The sequence below is a fragment of the Artibeus jamaicensis genome, unplaced genomic scaffold, assembly GCF_021234435.1.
Source record: "Artibeus jamaicensis isolate MK-2021 breed Jamaican fruit bat unplaced genomic scaffold, CSHL_Jam_final contig_585, whole genome shotgun sequence".
In the NCBI taxonomy this organism is placed as follows: Eukaryota; Metazoa; Chordata; class Mammalia; order Chiroptera; family Phyllostomidae; genus Artibeus; species Artibeus jamaicensis.
The window spans coordinates 4,450,728-4,476,107 of record NW_026521894.1 but is presented as its reverse complement, the minus strand read 5'-3'; the positions used below and the strand labels follow the sequence as shown (position 1 = coordinate 4,476,107).

At 37.7% G+C, this 25,380-nt stretch overlaps 1 protein-coding gene across 2 annotated transcripts in view; it reads left to right on the top strand.

The window, feature by feature from the left end:
- Positions 1-25,380, top strand: part of SIK2 (salt inducible kinase 2) — a 141,210-nt gene that overhangs the window by 66,361 nt on the left and 49,469 nt on the right. For both annotated transcript variants that reach the window (XM_037136166.2, XM_037136165.2), the window contains exon 4: positions 19,167-19,328. In XM_037136166.2, the coding sequence (XP_036992061.2) occupies positions 19,167-19,328 (162 nt within the window). The remainder of the gene's footprint in view (positions 1-19,166; positions 19,329-25,380) is intronic.

The window sequence follows — 25,380 nt, the reverse complement described above, 5'->3', positions numbered from 1 at the left end:
GAATGTGTTAGAAAGCATGGTGTTGTGTCATTTGAATGGGTCAATTGTAATGCTGTGTTAATTATCTCTCCATAAAGCAGTTTAAAAAAGTTATTCTTCACTGTGCACATTTCCAAGTAGATATTGTTTGAGATCACTAGGGAAAGACCATAGTTCCATATCAGTGGTTGGACTCGTGGCATACAAATGACATTGGATGAGGGTAGGAGAGAGTAGATACTACTTAATTTTTAGAATGAAGTTTCAGGCTAGGTTTTAGAATGTAGAAAATGTAGATATTTTTCTTTAATCAACAAACAAACATTAAGCACCTGTCCTACCCAGCCAGAGGAGTCAGGAAATGCTTCCTTAGGAAGATGTTACTCTGAGGTGAGTCTTGAAGAATGAGTAGAAATCAGTACAGTGAGGACGGTAGAGATGTTCAGGTGGAACAGCCTGTACAAATACAAGTATATGTGAAGAACTGCATTCAGTTCGGAATTACTGATGTGAGGTGTGTGTGTGTATATGTGTGTGAGCAAGAGAGACACGGACAGAGAACACTTTCCTTCCATGTAAATACATAAAGATCCATCACATTTTTAATAGCTTCATAGTGTTCTATTATATGATTATATGCTACAAATTACTTAACCATTCCTCTACTGATGGACATTTAGATTATTGCTTGGTTTTGGCACTGAGCTTACTTCTACACATGTCCTTGCAAACTTGTAAATGTGATTCTTTAATAGCAGCATTGATAAATTTGAGTATGTATCTTAGGTCTGGGTGATGACCAGTCACACTTCATTATATAATTTTTTGAAATATATTTTATTGATTATTTTATTACAGATGTCCCAGTTTTTCCCCTTTGGCCCCTCTCTTCCCTGTACCCCCTTCCCTCCAGCAGTCCCCCCCTTAGTTCCTGTCCATGGGTTGTGCATGTAAGTTCTTTGGCTTCTCCATTTCTTATACTATTCTTAACATCCCCCTGTCTATTTTGTACCTACCATTTATGCTTCTTATTCCTTATACGTTTCCCCCCATTCTCCCCCTCCCCACTCCCAGCAAGTAACCCTCCAAATGATTCCCATACCTATGATTCCGTTCCTGTTCTGGTTGTTTGCCTAGTTTGTGTGTATGTGTTTTTAGATTCAGTTGTTGATAGTTGTGAATTTGTTGCCTTTCTAATGTTTGTAGTTTTGATTCTCTTTTTCTTAAATAGGTCCCTTTAACATTTCATGTAGTAATGGCTTACTGGAGATGAACTCCTTTAGCTTTACCTTATCTGAGAAGCACTTTATCTGCCCTTCCATTCTAAATGATAGCTTTGCTGGATAGAGCAATCTAGGTTGTAGGTCCTTGCTTTTCATTACTTTGAGTACTTTTTGCCAGTCCTTTCTTGCCTGTAAAGTTTCTTTTTCGAAATCAGCTTGATAGTCTTATGAGTACTCTTTTGTAGGTAACTCTCTGCTTTTCTCTTGCTGCTTTTAAGATTCTCTCTTTACCTTTAACCTTTAATGTTTTTATTGTATGTCTTGGTGTGGTCCTCTTTGGGTCCAACTTGTTCAGGACTCTGTGCTTCCTGGACTTGTATGTCTAATTCCTTCACCAAATTAGGGAAATTTTCTTTCATTATTTTTTCAAATAAGTTTTCAATTTCTTGCTCTTCTTCTTTCTGACATCCCTGTGTTTCAGATGTTGGCACATTTGGAGATGTCCTAAAGTCTTGTTATACTATCCTCATTTTTTTAGTTCTTGTTTGTTTCTGTTCTGGTTGAATGTTTATTTCTTCCTTATGTTCCAAATCATTGATATGAATTCTAGCTTCCTTCCCTTCATTGTTGGTTCCCTGTAGATTTTTCTGTACTTCATTTAGTGTAACCTTCACTTCTTCCTTTATTTGGTTGCTGCACTCAATGAGTTTTTTGAGCATCTTGATCACTAGTGTTTTGAAGTCTGAATGTGATAAGTTAGCTATTTCCATTTCATTTAGTTCTTTTTCTGGGGGTTTGTTCTGTTCTTTTGTTTTGGCTATGTTTCTTTGTCTCCTCAACTTGGCAGCCTCTCTGTGTTTGTTTCTGTGTATTAGGTAGACCTGTTTGACTCCCTGTAAAAGGCACCGGTAAATTGTGTGAGGTGGATTCTTAGGTAATCGCTAGAATCGGACAACCCACTTCACTGCTTTGTGGCTCTGTGTTAGGGAAGGGCTCAGAGAGGGGACCGTGCTGCTGCCTGGCTTCTGGGTGCTTACCGGGCACCATTTCTAGTCACTTCACCCACTCCCCATATGTGAGTGGCACCCTTCCAGCTGTTGCCCTGGTGTTGAATCCCAGAGTGGGTATGTTTGGGTACATTTTAAGACCATGCAGACCATTTGGGCAAAGTTTCCTGAAAATCAAGCAGTTTCTTCTGCTACCCCAACCCCCACTGATTTTTACAGTCAGAGGTTATGAAGAATTATCTTCTCAGCTCTGGAACCCTGGGCTGTGTGGTCTGGCCTGAGGCTGGGATCACTCACTCCCAAAGTGTCCCTCCTGATTTCATCTACTGTATGTGAATGTGGGACCACCTGGGCTGTTCCACAGAAGCAGGCTTTTCACTCCACTCTGGGTCTCCTCACCTTTCCACCCCCTCTCAGCTCCACCCCTCCTACCTGTGCGGATGGTTGTTTCTTCTTTAAATCCTTGGTTGTCAGACTTCCATACAGTTCAATTTCCTGTCAGTTGTGTGTGTTATTTGTTTTGAGATTTGTTGTGATTATTTTTTGGTTGCACAAGGAGGTAAAGTATGTCCACCTATGCTTCCCTCTTGACCAGAAGTCCATTATATTACATAACTTTTGAGTCAACTGTTTTTGGTTAAATCAAAGATGGTTTTAATTTTAGATCACTTTGGCTTTATTCAGCCACAGTAAGGACTTGGCTTTTACTTTAAGTGATACGGGAAGCCATTGGTGGGTTCTGGGCAGAGGACTGACATAACACATAAAGATGTTTCTAAAGATGACTCTGGCTACTGTGTCAAATGTAGAAGGCTGGGAGGCAAAGAGAAATGTAGGAAAACCAATTAAGAAGCTATTGTAATAGTTCAGGCAGAGGATCATGGTGGCTTAGACTAGAGAAGGAATGATGACGATAAAGTGGTGAGATTCTACACATGTGCTGAAGTTAGAGCCCATAGGATTTGCTGATGGATTGGATTATAATTTGCATCTCTCTGATGATTAGTAACATTGAGCATCTTTTATTATGTCTGTTGGCTATCTGAATGGCTTCTCTGGAGAAGTGTCTATTCGGGTCCTTTGCCCATTTTTAAGTGGGTTATTTGTCTTGCTTGTGTTGAGTTATATAGGTTCTTTTTTATATATTTTGGAAATTAACCCCTTATCATATTATCATCTTCAAATATGTTCTCCCATTTAGTGGGTTCCATTTTCATTTTGTTGATTATTTATTTTGCTTCGTGGAAGTTTTTTAGTTTTATATTGTCCCATTTGTTTATTTTTTCTTTGTTTCCTTTGCCCAAGGAGATAAAGTGGCAAAGATATTGCTACAAGAGATGTCTGAGATTTTACCATGTATGTTTTCTTCTAGGATAAAATGCTGTGAATTAAGTCTTTGTCATTTATCTGTATGATGAAATTTTCTTTTGGAAACATAAAACCAGAAACGCACTGCATGGGAATGGAAACCCACGCAGGCACTGATTGCTTAATTCTGTAGATTTCAAAGGATCAAATCCAAAGGCATTGACATATCTCACTGGCTTCTTCCAATTTGTTTAGTTAATAGACATCCTTTTTTATAGAAAAACTTAATGGTCCACAAATATTTGAGGTATAAGGTATTCTATTTGGACTGTTGGTGATACCAGCACACAATGGACTTTAAATAAAAAATATGGCAAGTTCAGAATCTCCCCAAGCCTCTAGCTTGATTGAGCTCTTGGAATTACACAAATCTATGATGTATGTTAAACTTAATCTTTGACTATGCTTAAAGTGTTAAGCAAACCTTAGAGTAGAAATTTTTTGAGTGTGCAGTAAAAATTATAAAGGAATCAATTTATTTTTATTGTTAACATTCTTGTAATAATTGGGTAAACAGTGATTATATTTAGCATGTCTTAACAGATTCCCAGAAAGCATGGGTTTACTGTTAAATTCTTTTTTATTCTGCTCAAAGAGAATGGAAAAGACTGATTGGAAACATAGGTCAAAGACCGTTGAAAACTGCTAACTAAGCAACAACAACAAGGTAATAGAAAACTCTTGCTCTGAAATTTAGACAACTCCACCTGCTAGAGGGTACACAAGGACTGTTAGTGTCTTTCAAGCTGTAGGGCCATGCTTTTAATGGATGTGGATTTAACTTCAGTGGATGTGGAGCTTTGAGATGAGGAAGCAGACACTTTCTGAATTGCAGATGCAATCACTATTAGCTTAAACTCTGACTTAAACAAAATTTGGGGATTAGTGAGAAAGCTACCAAACTGTGTCTTAGAGTGCTTTATTTTAAACTTTTATTTGTTGTATTAAGTCATGGTAATTGTGTGTTTGGTTTTCTTAACGTAGTGACTAGAAACCCATGCTTATCTCTTTCCTGGTTTTATCACACCTATAATAAAACCATCCGTGTAAACCACATAGAGACATCAGTAAATAAATGTAACAGTTGAGTCTGCAAACCAGCTCTCTGAAGTCATGTCCTTTGTTGAGTATTAATCCTTCAAAGGCCACAGAAAAAAACTTGGCTTGACTGTACCTGTTCCTCTGCTGTTCAGGACCATCACCACTAAATTCTTAGAATGAGCATGTTCCATAAGCATTTCTAGGGTTTTTCTTTCTGTTGTTAAAAAGAAGCATTTATTACTTAGCTACATGGTTAGAATCCTTACGTTCCTGCTTTTATTTAATCATATTTCTGTCACTTGGAGTACTCTTGTTTTGGCACACTACCACTAGCAGTCAAATCTGGGTTTTTAAAACTACCAGAGGTATAGATGCAGGCTTTCTTGACTAGATTAAATCCTGAATACTACCCAAACTGGAACCATTTATCTTTTCCCTTTTCTGTGCACCTCTTGATTTGATCTATTTTCTTTTTTTTCCCTTTTTTGGTACTTTTGTTTTTATTTTAATTGTTATTCAAGTAGTTTTTGCCTCCCCCTCTCATCCCGCCCTTCCCATCTCTCTCCTGTTTTCACGCCCCACTGCCCTTGTTATTGTCCATGTGCCCTTTATACTTGTTCCTGATCTGTTTTATTCTAGCAGTCATTTTCCACCTAGGAGTCTGTCTTCTCAGCCTCACTGCTGAATGGGTAGTAGCTTCAAAGCTTCTACCCAGTACATTTTAACTTCTCTCCAATATCTAAAATAAGTACCCTAGCCATTTTTGTGCCAGAAATTACAGGGAAAGTAATGAGATAAAAATAAACTAAGGGGTAACTATACAGTTAAACATAGTTAACATGATTGATTTTCTATTATTTGTAGTTTACCACAATAAAAAAATTTAACAAATAAACCAAAGGGAAATTTGAAGTCATGTTTTTATGCAAAGTTGATATTCATTGAAGTATCAATACTGAATTTAAAAGCAACCATAGAAGTTACATTAAGTTATAGTAACTACATTTAGAAACTGAGGCCTGGAAAGATTAAGTGATTTGCATATGGAGGGAGAATAGAGCCCACAGTTTTCAACATCAGTCCATGTTGTGTTGGCGCTGTCTTTAATTACTCCCTTGACTTAGGAGTTAGCCGTAACTAACCCTTCTGTCTATTTTATCTTCCTTTGGAATTGAATCATAATTTGTTCTTCAGAACCATGCCTAATAAGTTGTCCCCTTGCCCTGGAAATAGGAGGCAGTGGGAAAGTTTAGGTGCTAAGTAGTGGATCAACTGTCTTGAAAAAAAGTGATTGTTATCTCCTTCTGAGAAAGGTCCAACTAGTCTTTTTTACATCATCTTTCATAATAGAGCCAATAATTAATGCAGTCTACACGAGGAGTTCCACCCAGTTGGTCTTCAAAGCCAGTAAGGTTTGTTTTGATATCTAATGAGGTCATCCAGGTGTGTAAAAATAATACAAATATATATGTAATAAGTAACACAAAATATCTAAATTATGTGGCAAAATGTTCAGAAGATTTCTTTGTGCAATTATAGTTCATTTTATAGCTAAGCAAACCTCTCTTTTCTAATATTAAATCTTTATCAGTCATATTTTTGCTGTGATGATGTTATATAACATACAGCTTTATGCTTTTCAGTGATTTACATTAACATACATCTTTTTGTCTGTGCATCTGCTGGGAAGGTTGTATTTCAAGCTGTACGTTGGGTTCAGTTCTGCATTACATGGCTCTCCTTCTGGGATTACTCTTATAGTAGATGGTAGAAACACAGGAGATTAAGAGAGATCAAGTCAGACTCCACATACTCCCCTTGACCAAGACCAAAGGCAGTAGGGCAAGATATGTACCACCTATTCTCCTGGGAGGCATTTCAGAGTCTCGCAATAGAGGGAATGTATAAATAATCCTACTACAGGGAGGGAGTGAAGAATTGAGACAAATATCTACACAGAAACATTTCAGCCTTATGATATTGGTTTGTTACTAAACTAACTGTCCTTTTTTATTTCTGAGCAGTAAATAGGTAGGGTCTTGTTTTAGGTTTTGTTTTGTTTTCCAGCTGGTCCTTCGCTTTCACTACTATCCTTTTTCCTCTTACAAGTGACTTCACAGTGTCACTTACTTAATGTGTAAGACCCCAGAAAACATACATCATAGTCAGGCCACTGGCTGATGAACTAAGGGGTTTGATTTTTCCCAAACTTGCTTACCCAAGAAACTTGATTTGCCATTCAACTAAATATTTTTGCAGGAGCTTCACTGAAAAATTTTTCTTACGCAACACAGCTTAATCTACACTCTTGAGTTCACTCTCCATTTCTGAATGAACCAGTCCAGCCTGACTTCATTGTTTGCCTCTCTCAACTCACCTGAAGAACTTAATGAAAAAGTAGAACAAGCCCTGGCTGGCGTAGCTCAGTCAATTGAGCGTGGACTGAGAACCAAAGGGTGGCAGGTTCGATTCCCAGTCACAGCAAGTACCTGGGTTGTGAGCCAGGTCCCCAGTGGGGGCCGCATGAGAGACAACCATACATTGATGTTTCTTTCTCTTGCTCTCTTTCTCCCTACTTCCCTTCTCTAAAAAATAGATAAATCTTTTTTTAAAAAGTAAAACAATAAATTTGCCCTTTGATTTATGAGCAAATGGTGACAATGTGTTAGATCTCAGTTATTTGCTAAAAATATACTTCAGAGTACAAATATCCAAAAACCAAAATATTAAAATTAACAAATTTGCTTCCTTTATCATCAGTATCTCATCAAGTTTGGCATTTCAATCCTAATTCCAAAATGGCATGTTTTGATAAACCCTAGTCTTTTCTTTGGACTATATTTCTTTCCTTCTTAAGAAATAATTGCATATCAAAATAGCTCCAGGGATATATTTGTGTAAAGAACACATTAGAAGTGTGACCAGATTGCATTTATAAATATTATTGTAACACTACCACATATTGAGTAAATAGCACCCAGCGTCAGTAGTTCAGCTAAGAGTGATTCATGTATTAGTCCAGTTGTAGTCATTACTCAGAAAAAATTCACAACAGATTTTGAGATCCTGTAGAGATGATAAAAATAGGTGAGATGAAAATACCTATTTAGGAAATTGTCTGGAATGTTTTAATGCCTTCGAGATGACATCATCAGCTGGTGTTAAATATGACTCTGGGCGCTTTCCTAGGCTTTTCACTTTTTTTTAAAGAAATCACTGTCTGAAAAACAGTCCTGGGACAGTTAATGAAATGTTACTGCATGTATCAAAATCAGTGAGAAAACTGAGCTATTCTGGAATTAAGAGAGTTTATGATCTTCAGACAGTATCTCATCTTCTGTCTGCAAGCCAGTGCTGCCTCGTGACATCTCTTCTATTATTGTTTGGACTGAATAAAGTTCTTGTTATTTAACCTTCTTTCCTCAGACATATTATAAATTTCTTTGCATTAAGGACTGAATTTTATCTTTGTGTAACTCTCACACCAGCTATCAGGACCATTCACATAGGGGTGCTTAAACTTCTGTTTTTGCCTAAAAAAAAACAAGCTGTATATGGTACTATACAGCTTATTGAAATAGAATTCATAGTTTCAGATTATTTTAAGTGCTTTAAACATGTAAATTAGATCAGGTCTCTCACCTACTTAAGACCATTAAATTGTCTCCCAATATTTTAAAATATAGACTCCTTCCTCAGGCTTCTGTATTCTTCCTGAGTTGACTCCCACTTCTTCAGTTTCATCATTTGCCTTCTCTTCTTTGCTCTTTGTGCATGAGCCTCATTTGGTGTCCTTTTGGTTTCATGAGTGTACTACATTGTCCTTGAACGCTTTTCTCCCCTTTTGAACTAGTACCATCTCATAAAGGCTTCTCCTGATCACCCTATCAAACATGGCCTCCCCCAGATACTTTCCAGCTGCTCACCCTGTTTCTCTGGCATTTATTCTCTATAATTTTTATTTATTGTCATTACCTTTGCCCAAATAGAAGTTCCATGAGGGCAAAGTGTCAAGCATAGTGGCTAACAACAAAAAAGTCATCAAGTATTTGTTGAATGAATGAATAAATAAATAGATGACTCTTACACTTTAAATTCACAGTAGAGGTCAACGTTCTTTCCTAATTTGATTCCACGAGGGAGAAAAGCATTGCGCTCTGAGACTGACCTAGAGAGAATCAGCACAGTTGAGGGTCCAGGTAGTTGTATACTACTGTGCTCCTTATGCTTTTGTAATTGATTTTATTTTGATTCTTAACTGATGGGGGCTGTCTTTATTAAGATCTGTATACATATATGGAAAACCGAGCCAAAAATTATGTTCTCTTACATGTTTATTTTTATAAGCCTTCTTGCTTGATTTGCCCTATTAAATATTCCAGAACTGGAAATACAAATTTCTTCTAATGCATACTTCGTGTTGTTACTACTAGTTTCTTACTAGACACTACAGACAGCATATTTTCCTGCAATAGAGTAAAGAAATTACAGTTTGTGGACAGAAGCCAATGGTTAATGGCTTCTCGTAAAGAGTTCTTTGCCAACAACTTAGAATTTATGTGTGAAGAGGTTTAAGGTATGACCCTCCCACAAAGAACAAAACTTGGGATTTGTTACTGAGAAATCAGAGTCATCCAGGACCTGAATAACTTGTCCAAGGTCACACAGCAGCAAGAAATACAAAAAGCATCCCAAATCTTGCTTGACTCTAGGACTTATTTTTGAAATCTCCTTAGGTATAAAGAAATCAGAAATTTATTTTAGTTTTGTATTTTTTTAAAGATATGAAACTTTTTGAAGTCCTTTGTTTTTTGATATCTATTACTATCATCAGATATTGCAACCTATTGGCTTCTACATAGGGGCTATACATAATATTTAAAAAGTTTGACCATATTTGCTTTTAATTTTTGCTGAAAACTTTAACATATAGTCACAGAAGTCAATTGTAAATAATTCACAACACTTTAAACTATGTATTGTACCTAAAAACTCATTCACTGCTCAGAAGATGTGGGTGGCTTCAGTGGCTCCACATAGCTCGGAGAACTGATTTGTAGTCTAACAGATGCGAGCAGTCAAGTGTAGGAAAATTGCTGAAAGCACAATTAAATTGTCAGAGTATATGGCAACAACAATCTCCTTTAATTTTTTGTCAAACACACAATTTAAAATGATTACGTAAAACAAACAGAAAAACAAAATATTTAAAATCTATACTTTCATATTATAAATGTGTCTCAAGGTCAAGTGTAATGTGATTTAATATATGATAAGTAATATTATAATCTAATATTTAAAATCAGAATAACTCATGTTATTCTAATTTAATACAGATCATATACCTAATCCATTTTTATTAGTGTTCACAGTATAAAGTGATATTAATTTACTAAAAACTGTTTTCAGGGCTTTATTTTATTAATGGACCTTTCTTTGTTTTATTTCATCCAAGAATGATTGATTAGAACCAGTGCAATCCAAGTTGACAAAGACCAGAGTGCTGAGCTACAGTGAAATAGTTATTTTCGCACCATTTTTTATACTGATTAAAGGAAAAAGAAATGTTGGAGGGCAAGAGGAGTAGAAATTTGAGTCTGGGGATTGAAAATAATGGAACTTATAAATATTTTGAAGGGAACAAATGAGCCAATTTCGATAATATTATTGGAGCCTCAGGGTTTGTAGTGATTATATTCCTAAAAACACTATTTCTCGTCAAACTTAGTAATTAGAAGTATGAAGTTTTTGCAGATTTGTGGATTAGGTCCCTTTGATCAGCATTTAATTATCTGAGGCATGGGGCTTTTTGGTTTGTTTATTTGTTTGCTTGCTTGTTAGCCATTCAAAAAGGCTAGTTAAGCACAAAATATTAAAATGGCATTGCCCTGGTCGGTGTGGCTCAGTTGGAGCACTGTCCTGTAAACCAAAAGGTTGTGGGTTTGATTACCGGCCCAGGTACGTGCCTGGACTGTGGGTTCTGTCCTTGGTTGGGGCACATATGAAAGGCAACTGATCAGTGTGTGTGCCTCTCTCTCACAGTGTTTCTCTCCCTCTTTCTCTCCCTCCCTGCCCCTCTCTCTAAAATCAAAAGCATGTCCTCAGTTGAGGATAAAAAATAATAAAATAAAATAAAATGGCATCAGCCTTTTTACACCCAAATTACAAATTGATGAAATTACAAATTTAATCACTTTAACATAACACTAAATAATTAATTGCATAAGTTATTAACCTTTTGGTTTATTACTCAGCTCCAGCTTTTTGAGATGCTAACAATTTCCAGCTAAAGACTATTAAGCTTAAAGATACTCATTTAAAGATTCTGATGTCCCTGAAACTTAAGGAAATGCAACTGGCTGGGTCTCTCCACTTTGATAAGATGCTGGGAAAGGTGCCCCCTTATCCCTGGGGGAAGAGAAGGAATGTCGCAGGTGCTGGTGTAGGTGATGATGGTGGTGGTGATGGTGGTAGCAGCTAACACTTACTGAGCATTTATTATATGTTAGGCATTGTGCTGTGAAATCAACACCTATAAATACAGGATGAAAACACTTATTAATTAAACCATATAGGGCTTTATATAACTTGAAACCTGGGTATTGGTGCTTCCACTATACTTAATTTAGGGTTTGGTAGAAGATGACTCTTGAATTTTTGAGGTTAAGTGAGTAAGATGTTAGTTACAATGACTTAGAAGGTGGTAATGAAGTTTATAAAAAGAAAGATGAGTTCAGTCTTGATAACACTGCAGCAGCCAAAGAAGAATCTGTGTAGATGTACAATTGAGCAACTATTGAAAGGCAAAATGCACTTGGTAATTCTGTAATTTATTTTTATAAAAGTTATAATCAATGAATGAAATCCCCCAAGGCAAAATTTCTTAACCTTGATTAAACCTAAGATTTTATAGACCCCCCCTGGAAGTTGCCTATCAAATTTCCTACGTGTGTTTGTATGTAAATACAACTTTCATTAGATTCTCAGTAGGATCCGTGAGCAGCAGACCCCCAGTCAAGTGACTGACTGAAGAGTGAATCAGGAGACAGGCAGTGCATTAGAGGAGTGTAAAAGAGAACTGCATCATCCAGCTCAAAATAAGGCAGATCAGAGGTTATCCACAAGAAGAAGATGCTAACTTAGATTAATTCGGTAAGGGAAGGGGTTTAGAAAAAGAAGGTCTAAGGCCCAAAAGCAGACTATTGTAGTTTTATGTGGTTAGGCCAGAAAGAAGAGCCAGTTAGTGCAAGAAATGGAGGAAAACTAAATGGAGGAAAACTACATAAACACAGAATTAACTGGAGAGATGTTTATTTTCAAAACCAGTTAAGAGTAAAATGTAGTAGAAGGTCATAAAAGGTAAGAACTGAGAAAAGGTAATTGGCTTTAGATTAGGGACATTACTGGTGACTTTAAAGGAATTTCAATGAAGTGTGACTCATAGAAGCTGTATTACAAGGGCCTCGTGGATCAATGGTAGTTAGAACAGGAGGCAGGCTAAGTCAGCCTCTGACAATGTAATGAGAATAGTAATTATCACAATTGAAATAATAGCAGCTAACATTTTTGAGCACTCATATGTGGCAGGCACCATGAAGAGGTGTTTTATTTTCTTTTTAAATTGCTTTTTCCATTTAGTCTTCATATAACGTTGTGAGGTGGCTTCCATTATTATCTCCATTTTTAGATTAGTAAATGTAGGTTTGTGGAGGTTAAGTAATTTGCTCAAGGTCATATAGTTAACAAGTACTAAGACAGAATTTGAACCCAGGCCAGCCTGACTCCTAAACCTTTATTCTTAGAACCATGCTACTAACTTTTAATATCTGCAATAATGTGAAAGAAGTGTGGAAGATATCTGTGTAGTGCTATGACTTGGAGAGAAAAAAGGATAAATGTTGTTATATAAGAAGTAGGGAGAATACAATTATATATACATATTTTCATACATAAAATGAAACATTTAATAAGGTTATCTTTAGGCAGGGGATGGAAATAGACTTTTTGGACTGTATGGTGTTACATAGTTTTAACTTTGGTATCATATTAAACATCAGCCAAGTGTTTTACATATTCAAAAATAAACAGGAAAAAGAAAATAATCTCTAATATTTAAAAACAAATAAATGTACTATATATCATGCTGGCAACACACCACAGAGGTGGCTTTTCAAGTAATTTTAAAACATTGTATTCAGACTGTGTGTTCTTAAGACAGTATAATCTCAACATTAAAAGAATTGCAAAGAAATGGTAACTTTTAAACTTCATCTAGTAATTTTATTCTTCATAGTAATATTAGTATAGCTATTTTGAATATATTACATAACGATTACAGTATAAAACAAGTAGTATATGTTAATGTTAACCAGGATTTTTTATGTAAAAGAAAAATACATGCAAATACAAAAATCAAAGAAAAGTAATTTCTATAACTTTAAATTTGACATGGAATTAATTCATTGTTATTTTTCTCTTTAAAAGTACTTATTTCTGCCCTGGCAGGTATAGCTCAGTGGATTGAGCACGGGCCTGCAAACCAAAGGGTTGCCGGTTTGATTCCCAGTCAGCGCACATGCCTGGGTTGTGCCCCAGGTCCCTGGTAGGGGGTACATTAGAGGCAACCAACACATTGATGTTTCTCTCTCTCTTTCTCCTTCTTCCCCCCTCTCTAAAAATAAATAAATTAAATGTTTTTTAAAAGTACTTATTTTCTATCTCTGACCCTGAAAAGGCTTAGAAGCAGTACCACCCTGTTAACTAAGAAGCATCAGAGCACCTAGGTACCATTCCCAGTAAAAAGAACCAAGGCTTCCTGGAGAAATGACTGATTCCAGATTTAAGGCAAGAAGTATTAAAGATAAGCATGAGACATTTTAATTTATCAGAAAGCAATAAGGTATTGAGTATTTCTGTGGTCATATTAAAAAACATTGTAAAGGGGTTTCCACTGGTGAAAGGTAGAAAATTTTGAGCATCAAAAAGTGTGATAGCTGATTAAAACTGAATACGTAAGAATCCATGCACTCATTATGATAGTTAAGAGAATCATATAAGGGGGAGAAAAAAGAAAGCTAAATATAGGTAGAAAAAAGTCTTTAAAAAACTCAAACACATAAAATTCTAATAAATCCCATTGCAGCTAGCCAGCAAGCATACCAACCCCTTACCCTGAAAAATAGTACTTAAGGAGGAAGATTTAAGCATTTATTTTTCCTCACCTGTTTTGGTTGTATTGCAGGATAACTAAATAGCCCTAACTAATGAGAATAAGCTCTTTCCTACAGAAAAATTTTATCTAGTAAATGTGGCTGGAATAAAAAAATTAGAAAGATCACAGTTTTGCAACACCGGTCATTATTAGTATGACCACTAATGAATACTAAAGATAGTCCTGTGATTCTCAAAGTGTGGTCCCTGTCCTGGCTTTTTAAGCATCACCTGGGTACTTTTAAAAAATACATATATCATGGGCTCCTTCCAATACCTACTATATATCAGAAATTCTGGAGGTAGGTCCCCGTAATGTGCTTCGTTAGCCCTCTAAAAGTTATGATATATACTTGAGCTTTAGAACCATATTAGGAAAAAGAATGATGAGACTCTTTAATTGAAGGATAGGTCTATCATTCCTAGAATTCACTGATCAATCTTGGCACTCCTAAAGTGGGAGAACCAGATATTATAGTCTTCCACCTAGATGCACCTGGGACATATTCTTGCCACCCCCCCCCCAAATTAAACCTGAATCCATTCTATTCTTTATGCTTGAATTCCAATTAATTGGAAATACACGTGATAGAAGAATAAGATAAACAATATTATGAGGGAGCAAAGAACAAATTTAGAGTTTAGGGTGGACAATCCAGTTTCTTCAACAAGTCAGTGGCGTGGGAAAAGGGTTGGGGAGGAAAGGGGTAAGGAACTGTTCCAGAATAAAAGGACTCCAAAGACAAAATAATTAGGAAATGTACATCTTGTTTGGGTCCTGATTCCAATAGCCAACTAAAAAAATCTGAATTCAGACTGTGTATTAGATGATATTAAGGAATTGTTGATTTTGTTAGATGTGATAATAGTGTTGTGGTTATGTAAGAAAGTGGTTGTGTTTTTTTTTAGAGAGAGATGCATACAAAAGTAGGGTGAGACAAAATTATGCCAAGATTTGCTTTAGGTTTCTACAGCAAAAAAAAAAAAAAAAGAAGAAGAATTAAGAGGGAAATAGGTTAAATGATGCAAGTAGAGCAAAATGTTGAGGACTCCTGAATCTCAGGGATTCTTTATACCATTTTCTCTACTTTCATGTGTATTTGAGACTTTCATAATAAAAAAAGAAAATTTAAAGTGGTCTGCAAAAACAATATGTTTATTAGAGTATATTTATTTCTGTTCTAGTCTTTGTCACAGCATATTGTAATTATTTGTATGTACCAGTATTTCTCAAACTATCACTCTTGAAAGACCAACTTTTTTTTTTAAGATTTTATTTATTTATCTTTAGAGGGGAAGGGAAGGAGAGAGGGAGAGAAACATCAATGTATGGTTGCCTTTCTTGCATCCCCTGCTGGGAACTGGCCTGCAGGGAACCTGCCTGCAACCCCAGTATGTGCCCTGACTGGGAATTGAACCGCGATTGTCTGGTTCGCAGGCCCGCGCTCAAAAAAGACCGACTTTTTAATTGTCCAGTCTGTCACAGACCATGACTTTTGTAATGTAATGTACAATCAAAACCAGAAAAACAAAAGGACATACAAAATATAACCTTAAAAAGTTTTGTGCCCCAGCTGGGTGGCTCAGTTGATTGGCGCATCATCCCATACACCAAAAGTTTGTGCGTTCAGTCCCTAGTCGGGGCACATGTGCGAGGAAACCAGTCGATGTTTCTCACATTAGTGTTTCTCTCTTCTCTACCCCCTTCATCTCTCTCTAAAATAAATAAGCATATCCTCAGGTGAGGATTTAAAAAAAAGTTTTGTTATAAAAGTCAACGAGCATAAAATTACATTTTACTTAACTGTCAATAAAAATGCAAGCATAGGGAAAAACTTTTTGGAAATCATATTAATTCATCAAAAATACACACATAGGCAATTAGTGTAAAGAAGGGCTATGACACTCATAAGTTTCTCCTATAATAATTAAGAATTTAAAGTGAAACATGAGCGTGCTTTTTGCATCTTAACTTGAGGTCCTTGTTTATTAATTTGAGCTTGGATTGATAACAGTGCCCTTCACAGAGGATGATGTATACCTAAACTGATTTTATTTGTAGACAGGATTTTGCCCCAGTTACTTTTGGTACTAATTTCTCAGCAGATGATATAGTTTCAAAGGATGCCTACCTTGCAGAAATCCTAAAGAATGGGGAAGATAATAGGTAAACCGTAATATTCACTTAGATTTTTGCTTAAGGTTTGAAAATACTACTTCTTTAAATAGTTGGTCTCTCGATCTCTGGAACGCAAATGTTGCCATTTTTCTCAAACTGTTTGCTATATATTTATTGACAGGTGATGACTATGACTTTACATGGTAATTTTAGGTTGGGATGTACCACACCTTTGTTTTTCACACAGTGCCCTCCTTGCCAGACTTTAAAGCTTTTCTTTCCCTTTGGCTCTGGTGGTACTTATTTTTGACTTTGCTTCAAACAAATACCAATTGGTACAGATTCATGTGTACTTCCCACGGCTCATTTGTAGGAGATAGTTTGGGTTCTTTTTCCATATATATTAATCTGATCTGATGATCAGATCAAATCACATCAGATCTGTTAGGTTTCTCTGTTTTGCCAAAGTCTTAAAAATCTTTTCCACTTACACATACTGACTCAGCATTTTCAACAGGAAGAAATTTTGTCTGTCTGGGAAGCAAATCATTTGTCTATGGAATAACTGCCTCACTTAGTGATATAATTTAAGTAGCATGTGGTGTGAAGTTGTAGGAAAAAATCTTACTAGCCAAAAGAGATTCCTCTACCAAAAACATTACATTCCCCCCATTAACTTACAATTGCCCCAAGGGTCCAAAACTTCATTGTGGATTCCCCAGCTCATCCAGTATAAAGGAGGCTCAAGTTTACTCATGACTAGAAAGCACATTGTCCACCTGCCATTTACTTAAATGTAGTTTGGACATTTTCACTGAAAAGTCTACATATTTGTTCTTAAGTGATCCTTTTTCCCTCTCAGAATTATGAATGGCTACTATGTGGCCTCTATAAAGGCAAAGGGAAGATGTAATGAATTGATTATCTCCCAGTTTGTGATTATAGCAGACAATAAAACAATATACAAGATGTCCACACACAAAATGTCCACTTAAATTTAAAGGCTACATACAACTCATAGAATGTAACGCTGCTACTCCACGTTTTATACTACTATTATGGAAAGGTTCATGATAACATCTGTGATAAAATCTTAAGTACCTAAATATTTAAATACTCCACCTAAGATGTTTTGTACATAGCGCTAAGCATTGTGGGGAGTTCAGAGGAAGGTGATACCATCCCTATCCTCAGGAAGCTTTAATGAAGGAGTCTTTTATTTTGTGAAGCATAGTGTGCTAGAGTTAGGGCTGTGTGTGTGTCCAAACATGAACACACGCTGGGGTATTTATGATATAGATGCAAATAATTAAAGTGTGAGGCAGTGTGTTATGTGTCAAGGAGTTCAGAGAAGAGATTTGAAGTGATTTCTATTTAAAGTGATGAGGGGCTGTTTAAGATCAAAGTGGCATTTGAGGAGGGTTTTGAAAGGGTGGTTAGGATTTCAGGAGGAGTCTGATAAAGAAGCAGCTCGATGTAGTAAAAAAATAATTAAAAGTTTCTAATTCTACACCAGCCATTCACTTACTAAATAAATGAATTCTGCCAGATTCCTTACTTCCACTGATTATCAGTTTCCTTAAATATAAAATAGGAATTAGAGGGGAGCTTTAAGTGGGTGGAGGGATAGTGCAAAAAAGAAAAAGAGAGAGAACTCATGGACAAGGACAACATTGTGATGAGAGTGGAGGGAGGAGGGTGGGTGGAGGTGGAAGACAAAATGCGGATAAATAGTAGTGGAAAAATACAACAAAAAATAATGTGTAGCCCTGGCTGGTGTGTATCAGTGGATTCAGTGCTGGCCTGCAAACCAAAGGGTCACCGGTTCAATTCCCAGTCAGGGCTCATGCCTGGATTGCAGGCCAGGTCCCTGGAAGGGGGTGAGTGAGAGGCAAGCACACATTGATGTTTATTTCCTTTTCTCCCTCCCTTTCTTTCTCTAGAAATAACTAAAGAATTTTTCTTAAATAATATATAATAAAAATAAATAAATAAAAGAAATTAGAGTAAGAGTTATAGAGCAGTTGTTAGGAAGATTAAGTGAGATACCATAATATGAACATGCTTTATAAACTGTGTAGAGCTGTACATACTTTAGTAAATTTTGTAGTAGATTTGAGGATGACATGAGCCAAAGGCATGGAATTTGAAAACTAGTAAACCACATAGCCTAGAGCAGAAAATGTGTTGAAGGTGACTATGATTACGGATTCACCTGTACACTTCCTTACTTGGGAAAATAATTAAATAGAAAAGCCTATCATGATTTATTTTGTCCTTTCCGTCAAAAGATCATGTCAGAGGACTTTAAGATCTTTAGGTGAAACTTGTATGAGTTGAATATTTGGTTTTATTAAATCTATATAAACATGCAGAATTAATTTTCAGGTAAACTGATTTAATAGAAATTATAACATTGCACAAAGGTAACTAAAGTATCTTATAAAGAATATATATGTTTTCAGAACTTTGTCTATCATAAGGGTGCTCAGTGGGGGAAAAGGTACAGGGAATAAGAAGCCTAATTAGTAGGTACAAAATAGACAGGGAGATGTTAAGAATAGTATGAGAAATGAAGAAGCCAAAGAACTTATATGCATGACCCATGGAAATGAACTAAGGTGGGAAAATGATGGTGGGAGGGGGAGTGCAGGGTGGAAGGGAATAAAGGGGAGAAAAAAATGGACAACTGTAATAGCATAATCAATAAAATATATTAAAATTAACAAAAAAGAAAAAAACAAAGTGTGAATTATTTAAGCTACTTCCAGGAACCATTGTATCTCATGTTACAAATGCTTTGTGTAATAACTACATGAAAATGATTTTTTAAAAGAAAGATAATTCTTGTGTGATGGAGTGTCAGAGAATTGATTCATGTTCTTTGTTTTACATAAATTTTAATTTTTAAGTATGGTTAGGAATATTCAATATTCAGTACATTGTTCAAGAAAGAACAGGGAGAGCTTGGGCACAAAAGACACTGAGTTTTACTGTGACTATTGTGCCACCTGCTCTTGTCTAGTCTTGGACTCAGTTTTTCTGGACTCTAGAGAAATACGACTGGAATTACTTTTCTTAAGGCAAGGTACTTGGAAAACAGCATGTTATTTGAACAATCGTTAGTCATTATAAAAGCTTTCTGAGAAAAAAATCTGAATCCTAATAGCAGGGTCATTTTATTTTGGTAAATATTCTAAATTCTCTTTTCTTTTACAGACTATCTTGCTAATCATGGCCGGTTAAATGAGTCCGAGGCCAGGCGTAAATTCTGGCAAATCCTATCTGCTGTTGATTATTGTCATGGTCGGAAGATTGTGCACCGGGACCTCAAAGCTGAAAATCTCCTGCTGGATAACAACATGAATATCAAAATAGCAGGTAACTGGGACACAGCTGGCTCTCTAACATGATCAGTTGTGAGCCATTGTGCTAGGTTTTTACAGAAACAGACTGTAGGCCGAGATTTGGGAGCATTTCTACTGAAGACAAGCTTTCTAAAAAAAATAAGTGCATTTTATTCACTTCCTTAGACCCAGGCCCAGTGTAAGGGAAATCAATTTGTTATTAATGTACACAGTGGCAGAGCTACAACTGGTGTCTCGTTTGTCTGATTTGTGGCCATGTCCGTTTCGGGGGCTGTGCTGTTGGAGAGGGACTGGTAGGTCTAGAGCAGCAGTGCTGGTTGCTGGCACTATACCCAGCTCCTGATCCTGGCTGGTGGCTGCAGTGAGGTTACAGACAGGAACAGAAAAAAAGGGGAATGTGGATTGATACAGGGAGAGCAGGTAGGCGAAGATCAGAGTATGAAGGGTCTCGAGTGCATTGAAAAAGACTTTAAAGTTTATTTTGTAGGTCATAGGCAGTCTAACCTATTGAAAATTTTAGGGTGGGGACAGGGATGGAATGGATGACGATGAGATTTGCATATTAAAAAGATATCACTCTCTGACAGCAAAGTCAGGTGGGAGATGTGGATAAGACTAAAGACAGGAAGATTAATAAGGAATCTAGTGCAATAGTTCTATTAAGAAAATGTGGGTATGAACTAGGGCAGCAGCAGTGGGGGTTCCAGGGGTTGGATGGAGAGGGGTCTGTTTTGGTTAGGGTTTTGAAGGTGAGGGGAATAAAACAATTTTAGCAAAATTACAGGTGCTGGTGTTTTGTTCTTGGCTTATGAAAGAGAAACAGAGAGACATCCAGATGAGAGCAGCTGGCCAAGAAATTATTGCTTGACTAGTTAGGTTAGATATTCACTAGAAAAAGTTTAGAGAGTAAACAGTTCCTTGGAGTATAAAATGTAAGTTAAAAGCCTCTGAGGAAAAAGGAAAGCCTCTGATTTGTTCATTTAATCGGGTTATTTCTCCACCATTTTCCATTAGTTTCTATCCTGAGCATTTTGAGGAAAGTAAATAATTAATTTTCACTTACTCTGCTTTAACTTTCATTTACCTTGATTTTAATAATTCATTTTAAATGCCAGTGTTACAGGGAGGTAATGGATTTTCTATTCTGTAGTCTGTGATTTTTTTTAATAATGGGATTGCCTTAAAAAGACAAGTTATTTTGTTATATTCCTATTATATATATAAAGATTTATTATATTGACCTGTCATTTTGGTTTTGAAAATGCAATCCACTATATTAGTACTTCCATAATTTCTTATGTGTTCACTTCTCCCATTTGTGGGGTTTTTTTCTTCCTTCTTCTTTTGGCCTTTCCATTTGGTTTCATTCACTTCACTCCTTTTTGCCAACCTTCTGTAATGCACGAAGGTCACTGGAATTTTTGTTTACTTCTCTTTAAAAACATCTCCTGCACTAAAATTACCACCTTTAGAGAACACTCTTGCTTTTGAAGTCCTTCACTCTATAGAAAGAAGGGGAAACCCTTCCTCACCTTTACATTCATTTATCACCAAAACAAGAAATTCACAAAACACTGCCTGAGAGGAGTTTTGGCAGTGTTTTCAGGCAGAGAAAGGTGAGAGGTCTGAGTCATATGCTTTAGGAATTCCAAAGTGCTCTGTCACTAACTTCTCAAAAGAATATGTCCAATAGAACCAAAGACCCTTGGAAACAAAATATACTCAGTTTTGCCTAGCTATATGTCCACTTGAATATGGGTAGGTAAACCCAATATTTTCAGTGTCATTATGAGATGGCTGATTTCTTGTGTGCTTTTGCTGTTTTCATTTTTGTTTTTCAATATCTAAACTTAAGTACTCATTTTTATCTAGAAGACAGGTAAAATGTCTGAGACCTAGAGTCTTCAGTATTTTCAGATACCCTGCTAGGTACTTGTACCATTTAATCTTCACAGCAACCCTAGGAACTGCATCACTCTTGCCAGTTTTTAGATGAGAAAGCTGAAATACAAAAAGATTAAAAAGCTTGCCAAGGTAACTCAGATCGTAGGAAGCAGACCTAGAATTCCAACCTGTGTCTCTGACCAGTCAGTGTCTGTGTTTCCTCCTCTACACTGTGCCGTCATGTCCAGGCCTTACTGTCAGTTACCCCTCGGGGCTTAGTCACTAACCAGATTTTGGGTTCCATCCTTCTGTACTGATACACTTAGTGTCCTTGATTTTATTCCCCCCAAGTATAGATACACACAGTGCATCTAAGCACTCAAATACGTTCCTGCCCACATTTTTTTCTGTCATCCTCACCACCATTTACCCAAATTTCATTAAATGTTTATTAAGCATTTGCTTTGCTTCTGAGCTAAGTCCTGGAAATGCAAATATTTCAAGACAAAACAACAATGCAAAACTCAACTCTGCTCTTACCTCAAGGAATTAATCCAGAACCAGATCTTCAAATAAGTAAAACACAAAAAGGTAATTGTTGTAAAGGAAGGAGAAAGACTAACTCTGCCTGGAAGAAAGTATTAACTAAGACCTGCTTAAGAAGAAATCAGTGCGATAGGGTGAGAAGGGGTTGAGGGGGTAAAGCACAGAGGGCAGCTCCAAGCAGATGTGCAAAGACAGGCAGTCCAGAAAACTCAGTATGTAGGGGCACTCCAGAGCAGAACTGGTGAGACATTGGTGCCATTGAGGAGTGCTAGGAACAGAGTCTACACAGGTAGGTAGAGCCTGATGAGGAAGGGTTCTACTATATGCCATAAAAAGCTTAGATGTGTTCTAAATTCATTAGCTAGCTGTTAAAGAATTTCTCTGGGATATTTCTTTTTATGCATAGATGTTATAACTTTTTTATGGCCCTGCTTTCCTTTAAAAACATCATCTTCTGATTTCAAAGGATTCTTCTTTTCTTTCAAGTATATTTTATTGATTATGCTATTACAGTTGTCCCATTTTACCCCCTTCATTCCCCTCCAAACTGTACACCCTCTCCCACCCACATTCCCCCCTTTAAGTTCATGTCCATTTAGTTCTTCAGCTTCTACATTTCTCATGCTATTCTTGCCCTCCCCCCTGTCTATTTTCTACCTACTGACTATGCTACTTATTCTCTGTACCTTCTCCTCCCTTATCCTTCTCCCACTCCCCTGTTGCTAACCCTCCATGTGATCTCCATTTCTATGGTTCTGCTCCTGATCTAGCTGTCCTCTTAGTTTGCTTTTGTTTTAGGTGTGGTTGTTAATAAGGCAGGTGAGTTTGCTGTCCTTTCACTGTGCATATTTTTTATCTTCTTTTTCTTAGATAAGTCCCTTTAACATTTCATATAATAAGGGCTTGGCGATGATGAACTCCTTCATCTTGACCTTATCTGAGAAGCACTTTATCTGCCCTTCCATTCTAAATGAAAGCTTTGCTGGATAGAGCAATCTTGAATGTAGGTCCTTGCTTTTCATGACTTGGAATACTTCTTTCCAGCCCCTTCTTGCCTATAAGGTGTCTTTTGAGAAATCAGCTGACAGTCTGATGGGAACTCCTTTGTAGGTGACTGTCCCCTTATCTCTTGCTGCTTGTAGAATTCTCTCCTTCATTTTAATCTTGGCTAATGTAGTTATGATCTTCCTTGGTGTGTTGCTGCTTGGGTCCACCTTCTTTGGGACTCTCTGAGCTTCCTGGACTTCCTGGAAGTCTATTTTCTTTGCCAGATTGGGGAAGTTCTCCTTCATTATTTGTTCAAGTAAGTTTTCCACTTGTTGCTGTTCCTCTTCCCCTTCTGGTACCCCTATAATTCGGGTGTTGGAATGTTTAAAGATGTCCTGGAGATTCCTAAGCCTCTCCTCATTTGTTTGAATTCTTGTTTCTTCATTGATTTCTGTTCGATCATTTTTTTCTTCCTTCTGGTCCACTCCCTTGATTTGAGTCCCAGTTTCCTTTCCATCACGATTGGTTTCCTGTGCATTTCCCTTCATTTCAATTAGTCTAGCCTTCATTTGTTCCTCTAATTTGTGACTAAAATCAACCATTTCTGTGAGCATCCTGATCACCAGTATTTTGAACTGTGCGTCTGATAGGTTGGCTATCTCTTGGTCGCTTAAAAGTATTGGCTCTGGGGCTTTGAGCTGTTCTTCTGGAGCCATAATGTTTTGGTCTGTTCACACCTGTTATGTATGAGGTGTGGAGCCTTAGGTGTTCACCAGGGCAGGGCGACCCAGTCACTTAGTTGTGACACTGTATGTGGGGGCGGAGTCAGAGAAGGGCATTGACATTTGTTCTGCTCTCTCTCGGATTTCGGTCTCCTCTGCTGCTTCCCGCAGGCAAACCAGACCCCCCTGGTGCCGGCTCCTGGATGTATGGGCCTGTGCACCCTCCAGGACCCTGTGGGTCTCGCCAACAAACTCTCTGTGAGCCTGGGAGCTTCTCCCGGCACCTTGACCCCAAAAGTTTTTCCAATTGGTGCTTTTAGGCTTTAATTTCCGGTTCTGGGGCCCTGGGTTGTGTGGTCTGTCTCACTATCTGTTTTTTTTTCCATCTGGTTTATCTGCACGCCAACGTATGACAGCCGCCGCCTTGCGCCGTTACTGGGTCCACCCTTTGCCACCCCATGCCTGGGATCCTCCAACCGCTGCCTGTGCTCCTGGGTCATTCCAGCCACTTTTTCCTGCCCAACCGCACTCAGCCAGCCACTGACTCCGCCCCTCTTACTGGTCTGGATGAACAGTTCATTGTTGTCGGACTTCCATACAGTTCAATTTTCTGTGTTTTGGTTGTGTTTTTGTTACTAAAACTTTGTTATCTTTAAACTTGATTCTGGGAGGAGGCACAGTGTTTCCACCTACGCCTCCATCTTGGCTGGAAGTCCCTGAATTCTTGTTTCTTCATTCTTTTCTGGTTGAATGTTACTTTCTTCCTTCTGGTCCACTCCATTGATTTGAGTCCCAGTTTTCTTCCCATCACTATTGATTTCCTGTACATTTTCCTTTATTTCACTTAGAGAAGCCTTCATTTTTTCACCTACTTTGTGACCAAATTCAACCAATTCTATGAGCATCCTGATCACCATTGCTTTGAACTGTGCATCTGATAGGTTGGCTGTCTTTTTCTCACTTAGTTCTGTTTTTTCTGGAACTTTGATCTGCTCTTCCATTTGGGCCCTTTTGGTGGGGAGGGGTCTTGACTGGCCTGTTATGTAGTGAGGAGTGGAGCCTTAGGTGTTCACCAGGGCAGGGTAGCCCACATCACTGGGTTGTGATGCTGTATGTGGGGGAGAGGTCAGAGAGGGAACAACATTGCTTGCTCTACTCTCTGCTGGATTTCAGTCCCTTCTGCCACTTCCCCCAAGCAAACTGGGCCCTTCTGGTGCTGATTCCTGGGTGGGTGAGCTTGTGTACATTCTAGGACCCTCTGGGTCTTTCCAATGAACTCTCTCATGAAGCTGGGAGTCCCAGCACCTCAGCCTCCACAGGTGTTTTCGATCGGTGTTTTGAGGCTGTATTTCCCCATGATGGGACCCTGGGTTGCATGGTCTATCTGGCTCCCCAGTTTCACCTGGTTTATCTGTGAGCGAATGTGGGACCACCTGTGCCACCAGCCACCTTGCACACCATGCCCCTTTTCTCATTTGCTGCCTCACTGGGTCTGGCAGCCACCACCTGTGCACCTGCCGTCTGCCCACTGTTGACTTGGGGGCCTGGGGTTTCTCAGTTGCTGCCTTTCATGCTGGGTGCCACCACTTTTTTTGCCGCTACCTCTCTCTGCTCAGCCGCTGGACTCTGCCCCTCCTACTGTTCTATGTGACTGGATGAATGTGTCTTTTAACTCCTTGGTTGTCAGACTTTCATACATTTTAATTTTCTGGCAGTTCTGTTTCTTATTTTGTTATAAATTTTTGTTGTCCTTACTTTAGTTGTGCGAGGAAGCACAGTGTGTCTACCTACCCCTCCATCTTGGCCAGAAGTCCAGGATTCTTCTTGAATTTTAAGAAATCTAAACACAACTAGGAAGGATGGGGCTACACTGAAAAATTGTAAGAACCAGAATAAAATATAAAATTATTCCCTCAAACTATACTT